This window comes from Octopus bimaculoides, chromosome 20, assembly GCF_001194135.2.
Source record: "Octopus bimaculoides isolate UCB-OBI-ISO-001 chromosome 20, ASM119413v2, whole genome shotgun sequence".
Lineage (NCBI taxonomy): Eukaryota > Metazoa > Mollusca > Cephalopoda > Octopoda > Octopodidae > Octopus > Octopus bimaculoides.
Window position 1 is genome coordinate 7000351 of NC_069000.1, and position 11253 is coordinate 7011603.

The window sequence follows — 11253 nt, forward strand, 5'->3', positions numbered from 1 at the left end:
CTTCGCGCTTTAGTCTGCCCTCTATTATTTATCTTCTTTCTCTCCATGAAATTCAATTGAATTTCATGGAGAGAAAGAAGATAAATAATAGAGGGCAGACTAAAGCGCGAAGGTATGAGATGTTTGAGGCCGTAAATAAATAAAAATCTCTATCTTTTCTGCATCTTGGTGACTTTGTCGTAGTATGTCAGCAGAGAAGAGATTGAGATAATTTAGAATGGATTTCTCATTTATATATAGCCAGAACCTGAAGACCTTAAGGAAAAACGAGAGAGAGAGAGAGAGGGACTGATTTAGAGAGGATGGAGGGGTAGACAGAGGAATGGCGGGAGAAAAGATCATCATCATCATATATATATATATATATATATAAATAAAGAGAGAGAGAGAGGGGGGACCAGTCAAGCTGCACATCACGCTGTAATCTTCGGCAAATATCTGTGACTATTTGTGGTGGACAGAAACTGAAAGAAACCTGTGATGTATGTGTGTTTTACTCTTGTGATAGTTGTAAATGATTGTTACTGTCATGCAAGCAATAGCCATCAGTTCAAATTTGTGGAAAACTTGTCTGATCATGGGGAAATATCACCTTACTTGGAAACGGGTGTGAGTTGGCAACAGGAAGGACATCTGGCCATAGAATATGTGCCTCAACAAATTCCACTCAATCCGTGAAAGAGTGGACATATACAAAAGTATTAATACATATTCATTACATGCAGATCACATGGAAGTAAATATCACATGCAGCAATTTAGACACATCAAAAAGCTGATACCTGTAAAGGAGGCAAACAATTTTTATTTTCCGCAACAGAAAACTTGGCAATAAAAATAACAGTGTTTGAAATTAAAAACATTAAAATTTAATTTAAAAAAAAAAAAAAAAAAAAAACAATTTTAATATGGATATTTTGAATAAAATTTGAAAACAGCAAATAGAAACAATTCTGTTGATTTGGTGAAGTTTACAAGACGCAAACATTGGTGATGGCTTTTCAACAGTTTATTTAAGCCAAAAACTGGTTTGTGCACAATCATTAAAAGTTAATGTGTAAATAGCAAAACCCCTAAGGATTGAGTTCTGAACCATAGCCAAGTGTGTTGATGTGCAGTAGGCAACTGTCGAGGATCATTGTCACTGTAAATTCTAAAACTATTGATGACCGTCTTAATATAGTGTCTTTAGCAGGATCTGTCCCTTTTTATAAACCCTTGAAAACTGTTTCTATGTAATTTGACAGAATCTGTCCCTTTCTCCAATGTTGCACACTGAAGAGATCAAACTCAAACATTGCAAGCTAATAGAACGGCCATCAAATATAGACTGCTTCAAGTAAGGGTGAATATACTCCATGGTCCCTATTAATAAACAAGGGCAAATGAGTCATGAGGGTTCAGTGTGTTGCTAATAGAGCCAGCTGTGCCCTGCAGCCAACATTCTGTTGCGTTGTCCAACTGTCACTACCCGAACTGCCCGAGTCATTTCAGTGTTGCCTTAATCACAACTCCTTGGGAAAACATTGAAAGGAGGCCCCATTTACATCCTTTTACAATAACAGCAGTTAAATGTAGTATTTCAAAGGAACATAAATACACTATTGAATAAACACCGCTTTGGGTTACCTGCTGACATCTATATGAAGAGAACTGGGTACAAGACAATGGGTCGTGACGAAGAGAACTACCAATTTCTTAATCAGTTTACCCAGTACTGAATAAATTTCACTATTTAGGTTTTTGGCATATGCTGGTACAAATTACTCCTTGATACTGGGAGAAAAATGGTAAAGTGCTAATCAGAAAATTTTATTTGGTCAAAAACTGAATTTAGAATTGCCATTTACCTTGGCACAGAATTCTGGTGAAATAATGGAACTACTGACAAAGGCAGCATGTCTTTTTATTTTTTTAATTTTTTTTTTATAAAACGTTTATATATTGGACTTTATTTTCAATGAATTTAAAAAAATAATCATTTTTTTTTTTAAACAATGCATTGGAACCCAAACCAAATGATAAAATCGTTTTAAACCCAGTATTTTTCATTTAGGATGAATATGAAGAATGTACTCTTGCTGACAATGGATAGATTTAAAAACTGGGAAGAATTTATCAGAAAGACATACATCTTACTCTCACACTTAGAATCTTTACTTTTGGCAAAAAGTTTCAAGGATATTGCAGTTCTTATTGAAAGAAATTTGGTAGTATTTTCATTAACATTAACAAGAAGAATATATTAGAAAAAATATACAATTTTAGTTACAGGTTAACTTTATAAACCTGTTTCTAATACACATTCATTATATATACACATACACACACATATGCATATACAGATATTATATGTATATGCATATACATACACAAACACACAAGTATGTTTGAATGCAGAAATGATAGTAAGAGAACTTATTACACAAAGTTTATTCATTCAAAGTTGAGGATTCATTCTGTTGTAACTAAGAATTTCTCACAAAGGGAAAAACTGAGTGACAAATTTAGAAGCATCAGTTTTGAATCAATAAATATATTTTTGATCTTTGGGTTGACAGAGGACAATTTAATAGTCAGCAACATTAAAGGGTCCCTGTATTAAAAGCAACTGTGAAACCCGCACACATCCAAAATTCCTAATGTAAGAGGTAAATGTTAAAAAAGAAAAAATTTCTATACATATGTGAGAGAGTCCATTTCTTAATGATGCTAAAATGTGATGGGGCATAAATTTGTTCAGGGTCTCTACAAATAGCACAACGATGCATCAAGTTGGATTGGAAGGTAAAAAGTGAGAGTAATGTTTGTTCTGTGGAGGATTTTTACTCAAAGGTCAGACCACCACAGAACTATTCAGAAAATAATAAATGCTGTACTGTTAAGAAAAACAAAAAAATGTTTGGCTAGTTTTAAATTCTGAAATAAAGAATTGAACACAAATTCTAAAATATCCAGCAATTGATCTGAAGAATTATTTGAATGAATTTTTTTTTTTTTTAAATTTGGAAAATGGTTAAAGAGATGTCTTTTACTAATTGTAGGAATTTGTTTGTAGAAGTAATTGATAATAGAATCACTCAGTCTTGGACAAAATGTAATAGTCGTGCATATAGGCTAGAATAGCTATAGGCTGTCCAAGAATTAGTGACAGCCATACTGCCATGTTTCCATATTTACCATAATTACGAGAATCCACAATCACTGCCAATGGTACCTGGAAAACGAAACAAAAATAATATCTACATAGAGAAAATTGATGCATAAACACCAAAAATATATATTAAGCTCAATAATAGGTCATTAAACTCCAACATGTAACATTCTAGTCAATCCAGATGGAACCAACTTGCATGTATATACAGAATTGGCTAAAGTGATCTTTTAGAGCAACATATGAATAAAGAAAAAAAGAAGCTGATCATCTGTCTGTTAAAAGATCTATCTCGAGGGGGAGATAACCCCTGTCACAACATATTTACAAAGGGAGGCAAAAAATTGAGAGAGAATGTGTAAGATAGTGTTATCACCATAGTAACTAACAAGTTTTGATTTAAAAATGTAATTTTAAGTGCAAGCCTGTCAACACAGTGCAACAGACTTCAAAATATAACTATATGTACGTGTGTAATACATGGTTATTTTTTTGTTGTTGTCTGTATATGTTTTTGTAGGTCTTTCAGTATATAGGCAACACATCAAACTTTAAATAAAAGCTTTTACTATAATGACAAGTTGTTGTTAAGAGAGAGAGTGTGTGAAAGAATTAAAATTTGCTTCAAGAACTAAAAAAAGCAGGTTGTTGTTGAGCATATAAATGTGATCATTGTAGTAGGCTTCTGCTGAAGGATATATTTCATCTTGACTAGGTTGTTACCCGGCAGTGTAGCAACAGGTACCAACTAGTAGTTCATAATTTGTGCTCAACAACTGTTTCACTAGCAATAAACATGATTATTTCTAAAATTTCATCATAAACTTTTATAGAAATTAATCTTTTACAAAGATATATCATCAATTTTTCTTTCTTTTTCTTTTTTTTAATTGCTAAAATTATTTTGGAATGTGTGACACTCACCTGGAGGCACATGCCCATAAATGCCCACCAGCGGAACATTTTCAATGGCACACTGACCAAATACTGAAATAAAAAGATAGTGGAGATATTTAGTTTATTGAAATTTACACATTTAAAGACGATTTCTAACAGAGGTACAATGTCTTAACCTTTCTACTGCAAAAACCAGATATATCCACTCAAAATTTCATTACCGTTAACTGTACGAAGCAGTTTTATAAACCAATCTATCTTTTGTTGAGAAATGTCATGCTTGAAGCTATTTCCTGAGACAGGTCAAGTTTATTGAGGCAACATGACTTGCAGAAAATACCAATTTTTTTCTTGTAGATATTCAACATCATTACTGGAAATAACCATGAAATTTATTTTGCAGTGAAAGGGTTAAATCATTGTGGCTCTAGCATTAGTACAAGCTGAAGTTGATACATGATGACAATGATAATACTGACAATGGTGATAGTGATGGTTGAGATGATGATGATGATGATGATGATGATGATGATGATGACCATGACTGTGGTGAAATGATACTTACTTCATGGAAAAAAGCCGAGAGTAAAAATACTAAACAGGATGCCGTGAATTTGGAATGGCCTCGTTTTACCAATGGTTTATATAGGTGTCTGTTGAAATATTAAAAGAGATTTCAATGGAAAAGTTGTAAATAAAATAATTTTAGATATATAAAGAAGGATTAATTATTAAGACAACAATGAAAGTCAACATGCACTAACGAGGTTTCAAAAGGCAATGAAAACTTGGAAGAAGAAAAAATGTAAATCATGGGGTAATTTTTCATTCAAATCACAATTTAAGAATTAATTGTAGTGTTCGTAAAATTTAAAAATATACAAAAAAATATTTAATCCATATATTTTGTCAAACAAACAAATAAATATATATATACACACACATGCATACGAGGGGTGCTGAAAAGTTCCTGGCTTTAAGGGTATTGTGAAAGGCCTGGTTGGAGGCCCAACCTCCCAAGGGCTTTAAAATAACTGAAGGACTGCTGCAATAAGTGTGTGACTCTTATGTTGAATGAAATCATAATTAACTAATTATCTTCTTGTATTTTCTTTTACCCAAAGCCAGGAACTCTTCAGCAGGCCCCTCATATATATAGCTTCCATTATTTAGGTGACCAAGTCAGTAGTTGGGGTGGATGCTCTGAGATGCTAGAATAAGAATTGGCTGTAAGGGCCTCACGCTCAGAGTGAAAGGTAGACTGTATGATGCCTGTGTGCGAACAGCTATGCTACACGGCTTGGAAAGCTGACGTTAAACAACAACGATGATGATGATATATATATATATATATATATATATATATATATATATATATATATATATATAGATAGATAGATATGTTCCCACACACATACATAATGGGCTTCTTTCATTTTCTATCTACCAAATCCACTCACAAGGCCTTGATCAATTTGGAGCCATTTGTACAGAAATGCTGATACTGAGTTTGAGTCAGGATTAGGATGTTGTTTTAAACAATTATATTCCATCTAAACCTACACCCACCCCAAAGAAAATAGGAATCTTTGTGAATGACATGACATGTAAACATGTGGAGCCAAGGAAGTGAAGTAGAAGTCACAGTCAAGGGTAAAGGGTCAGTTTGAGATATCAAACAAATAAAACAAAAAGAGTTCCGTGCTAACCTGCTTGCCCATCGGTGAACTGGAATATTCCAACTTTTCCAAAAGTAACTCACAGTCTCAGAATTCCTGCAAAAAATTATTAGAAAGCAATAATAAATCTCTGAGTATTAGGTTGATGTAATTATCTAGCCACCTCCCCATTAATTTCAGGCTAGATAATTACATCAACCCAATACTTGAAAGATACTTTATTTTATTGACCTCAAAAGGATGAAAGGCTAAAATCAACCTCAGCAGAATTTGAACCCGGAATGTACAGCTTGCTAATGATTCTATCATCTCACTGTCTTAATAATAATGATTTCAAATTTTGGCACAAGGCCAGCAATTTGGGGAAAGGTGCAAGTTGATTACATCAATCCCAGTACTCAGCTGGCACTTATTTTATCGCCCCAAAAGGAAGAAAGGCAAAGTCGACATCAGCGGAATTTGAACTCAGATTGTCAAGATGGATGAAATGCTCCTAAGCATTTTGCTTGGCACAGTTATATTTCTGCCAGCTTGCCCCAATAATAATGACAATAATAATAATAATAGACTAATGCTCACCACCAATCATGGTAAAATTCTCTGTCTCCAAACTGCAAAAGTTCTGCAACCACATTCAAACAGGAATGGAAGAACCAATAAAAGAAAATCAGCCAAATCATATGGTTTGGAATCTGTAAGAAGACAAAATATTTTGAAAACATCAGTAAAATCCTCTGCTACCAATCAATTAGTGTAATTAAGGTAATTACTAAAAAGAAATATTTTCCTTGTTGCCTTGTTCAAATATCAGTTGATTGAGAATAATGAATAAAAAAAAAATAAAAGAAATATATTCCAAATGATAACAGAATGGTAAATGATTTGGATAGAAACCAAACTATTTGAGACGTTGTCAAGGAAATGACATTATTGATGGAACAATGAGAGAAAATAGTATGAAAAAAAAAAAAAATGTCTAGAAATTTCTAAAGAAGAAACAGGAACCATTCCTGTCATTCCACTGAAAATAAACAACAATAATGGTGTGCAACAAAAGGAAAAAAAAGAAAAAATGAAAATAATTGAGGTTGAAAATATACCACAATAATTGTATGATTGGTGGCTATGTGGTTAAGAAGTTTGCTTGCTGACCATGTGGATTTAGGTATTTTCTGTTGAGATATGTCAAGTTCACTGAGGCACCGTAACTAACAAAAAATACCAATTCTATTTAACATCATTACAAAAATAACCATGAAATTTAATTTTACAATGAAAGGTTTAAAATACCCACCATATAAAAAAAGGCAGTTTTAGCTGTTTTGATATATTTTAGTGAAAAATTAGTATAAAGCAAGAACTAGATTTATGTAACAATGAGTTTGGTATTGACAGAATCAGAATTACTTACAGCTAATTTTAGAAGTCTTTCAAAAGACCTTTTTATATCCATTTCAGCAAGTGGCTTCATAGAATTTCGGACAATTGGCTCCAACCACTGGAAGAAATAAAAAAGAATTAATATTAGAATCTGCACCCATTTTACAAAAGATCAATGAAACTCATTTTACTGTTGTTGAAATTGCTTAGCCCCAGGTCAGGCTTGATCCAGCAGGCCCATGATCAAAGGTATTCTAGTTCTGATCAGGCTTGATCCAGCAGGCCCATGATCAAAGGTGTTCTAGTTCTGATCATCCTCTCTTCTCTGCAGACACAGTTTACATAGGACTGCATTATCCAATGTGTCCTTTTTTTGTTGTTTAGACCTAGTTCAGCTCTGCTACCTTGAAAGTTAACCCCTTTTTCAGGACATATTTGGTGCACTCATTTCAAACTGCCATCAATTTTGACCAATCAGCAAATCTAATTTTCAAAATACGAATGTCCCCTTCCATGCTGACACTGAAACACTGAAATTAAGGACCCCCAATTGCACTTCACATTTTGGTCCCTTAGAAGTTAGTGAAAATTCGTTGAGTCATTTTCCAGTAATTTTGCAAACACAGACAAAGACAAGTGATTACAATACCCTGCTTTCGCTTACACATGCAGGATAATTAATGTGGTCAGAGGAGTGTTTACAGCACTATGTAGATACAAGTTTAACCATGAAAGTAAAGTAAAACACTAACCTGTTGTAACAGAGCAAGCATCACCTGCCACAGAAAGATCTGGAAAATTTGAAAGAACAAAAATTTACTGTAAAAAGAATTTTGTGAAAATAAATTTTCAAAAATACACAAAATTACAAAAATGTACAAAATTGGAAAATCTTAATACATTTGTGTTGCAATATCCAAATGCAATAGTTTTCACAAAGAAATGCCAACAAATTCTCTGTTTTCATTTTCTGCACTCTTTATATTTTTTAATATTAACTTGGATGCTAGAATTATTGATACTATAATGCAGCAGCTTTAGCATTTGGTTCTCAGACAACAAGGAATAAAAAAAAACATTCTTTGATTTGGTTTTCATGCCTATCCTCGCCTATGGTTATGAATGTTGGGTAATGACAGAGGCATGGCTCAGTGGTTAGATTGTCAGGCTTACAATCATGAGCTCATGAGTTTGATTCCCAGACCGAGTTGTGCGTTATGTTCTTCAGCAACATACTTTATTTCATGTTGCTCCAGTTCAGAGAAAATGGATGGATATTAACTTTTTTCTTCAGTATCAAAAATATAGAAACAATGGATGGACAGAAATTCTCTTTGCAGAACTCATTCCAACTTAAAAATAGCTGTTGCTGCATTTACCATATTAAATGTAAATACACACACACACACACATATATATATATATATATAAGGAAGAAAGAAAAGCATTTAACACTTACCATTTCAATAAAGCGTTTTAGGAGAAATGATTTTCGGATTCGAGAACTGCGGGGAAAATTGAGTTCATAACACAAGGTGGGTGCGAACATGAAGTAGTGCAGATCTAGAAATACAGAGGTTGGGTAATTGTGATTACAACCATTTTGCATGCGTACAACAGGAAGAAGACAATGTGAAGAGCAGCAGGAAATGAACTAGATATTGATAACACATCAAAGTGTGTGGGTGTGGGGTGAACAGAAGCATATTGAGTGCATACAATAACAATGGCGAGAGCAGTGTAAGTATTTTGTCCAGCATGCTAACGATTCTGCCAGCTAGCCACCTTACAATAATAATAAAAATAATAATATTATTGGTTTCAAATTTTGGCACAATGCCAGTAATTTCAAGAAAGAGGTAAGTCGATTACATCAACTTCAGTGATCAACTGGTACTTATAATAATGGCAACAGAGACTGTGAACAGGGTTTGAGAACAAGAAGGTTGACAAATATTGACATTGGAATGGATAAACAACAATGCTGAGTGGAACTGTTGCAGGGATAACAGATGGGTTGAGGGAAATTACAGCTGAGGTCAAGTGAAGTGTTGAGTGGAGCTTATAATTAAAAATCAACAAAAGATCTTGAGCAGAAGCAGCAGCCAAGGTTAGCAGATGTAGTGAGTATAACAGCAGTTAGGGTTAGCAGATATTTTGAGTTGGGGAGATGATAAGGCTAACAATATATGTGAAGTAAATAACTTGAGACTGTCAGAAATGTGGTGTTGGTCAGTAACTAGGATTAAAGGATATATCGAGAAGGTATAGGGAGTGGATCAATAACTAAGAAATAAGGAGTGCGGGAATAAGTAGGACTAGAAGATTATTTTTTTTACTTGCTCTGTCTGATAAGAGAAGCAATGCCAATAGCTTTCTCAAGTCCTCCAAGACCAATGAGATTCATGCCATTAGTGTTCCTTTTGAATTTTTATCAGGAAAAACATCATTTTTATCATTTTTTTTTTTTTTGCTTTTTTATCTTTTACTTGTTTCAGTCATTAGACTATAGCCATGCTGGGGCACTGCTTTGAAGATATATGGGGCGGAGCAATAACTAGGACTATAATGCATATTGAGTAACAGAAGAGTAAGTAGGAGTTTTGAGAGCAAAGTACTCTCTGAAGATGGGAAATAGAGTACAAGAGACATAAAGTACTCACCTTTAAGATTTAGATTATTTGGATATGTAACTAATTGGCTGCCAACTTTACCACTTTGAGGAATTTTCCTTCCTAGAGAAAGAAAAATTTGAGATTTGATCTATATATTAATTTTACATATAACAATACCCCTGATCAATAAATTAATCCTTGGTTCATAAACGATGCATTCAATTGATAAACAACACCTCCAATCAATAAACAATGCCCCTGATCCATAAATGATATTTAAATGAAAAATAAGAAAATGGAGATATAGCATTTGATAAAGATTTATTATTATAAGTCTCAAGTTACTCTGATGATTATTAAAAAAAAATTGGGAATCTGCATCATATACAATGCATGGATGCCAGGGAAACGAGATACACAAGACAGACAAAGGAGTTAAAGAAAAGGAGGTCGTTGTACTAAATATTTATTGCTGTTTAACCTCAGGTTAGCCTTCATTCAACAAACTGATGATCCAAGCTATTCCTGGCTTTTTTTTGTTTTTGTTTTTAAAGTAATTCAGAAAGAGGCTACTTCTTCTGATTTGTGAAGGTTTGTGCTATGATTTAGCATTTTAACTATTCTGTCACCTATGCTTTTGTATTCAAAATGTTTTGACTAAGGATTTCATTTTTATTCACTTCTCAGTGACAAAATCTTTTTCACTGTTATTTCACTTTTCTATAATGGCGGCACTTTTCAAACAAAACCTCTCATAGTTGCCTCATGTTTTGACTACACAGGCATTTGGGTCAATAGTCAAAATTTAGCACAATGACCTTGTTTTCATTGATACAACCACAAACATCATTCGTATCAATCTATTTTAAATAAACTCAATAAAAATATGGAAATCAAAGTAACGGCCAGCTTATATTTGTTTCCTTTTTAAAGTTTGTTTTATCTCTGTTCATCCTGTTCAACCCTCAGTGATCTCTGTGAGTTGATCTCTAATCAAAGACATTCTAGCCACACTGCCCTATCTTAACAAACATAGTCTGGATATCAAGGAATAAATTAACCAACTCATGCCAGCACAGAAAAATGAAGAAACAATATATATATATATATATATATACACATATACCTACCTTCAGAGGAGCTGAATGACTTGTGTCGTTTTAAAGGTGTCTCTCTCATTACTTGAGTACGGCACCAACTATTAACACTGCAATATGAAACTAACTTCAAGAAGACAATGGTGTAGAAACCTAACGTCACAATGGAAAAGGCTGAAACAACAATAACAATAATATTAGTTTCAAATTTTGGCACAAGGCCAGCAATTTCAGGGAAGGGAGTAAGTCAATTACACCGACCCCAGTATGCAACTGGTACTTATTTTATCGACCCCAAAAGAATGATAGGTAAAATCAACCTCAGTGAAATTTGAACTTAGGACATGAAGACAGACGAAATGCCACTAAGCATTTTGCCCAGCATGCTAATGATTCTGCCAACTCACCTTATTATTATTATTATTATTATTA

The 11253-nt window shown here is 33.5% G+C and overlaps 1 protein-coding gene across 1 annotated transcript in view; it reads right to left on the bottom strand.

Moving 5' to 3' along the window:
- Nucleotides 1-786: 786 nt before the first annotated feature.
- The window catches only part of LOC106869194 (diacylglycerol O-acyltransferase 1), a 20233-nt gene continuing 9766 nt past the window's right edge, over nt 787-11253 (bottom strand). Inside the window, exons 7-16 of the mRNA XM_014914829.2 lie at nt 10855-10995; nt 9773-9844; nt 8569-8672; nt 7862-7900; nt 7141-7227; nt 6309-6421; nt 5760-5825; nt 4616-4703; nt 4078-4140; nt 787-3216 (exon numbers count right to left, since the gene is read on the bottom strand). Of these exons, the coding sequence (XP_014770315.1) occupies nt 3076-3216; nt 4078-4140; nt 4616-4703; nt 5760-5825; nt 6309-6421; nt 7141-7227; nt 7862-7900; nt 8569-8672; nt 9773-9844; nt 10855-10995 (914 nt within the window). The 3' untranslated portion in view covers nt 787-3075. The remainder of the gene's footprint in view (nt 3217-4077; nt 4141-4615; nt 4704-5759; nt 5826-6308; nt 6422-7140; nt 7228-7861; nt 7901-8568; nt 8673-9772; nt 9845-10854; nt 10996-11253) is intronic.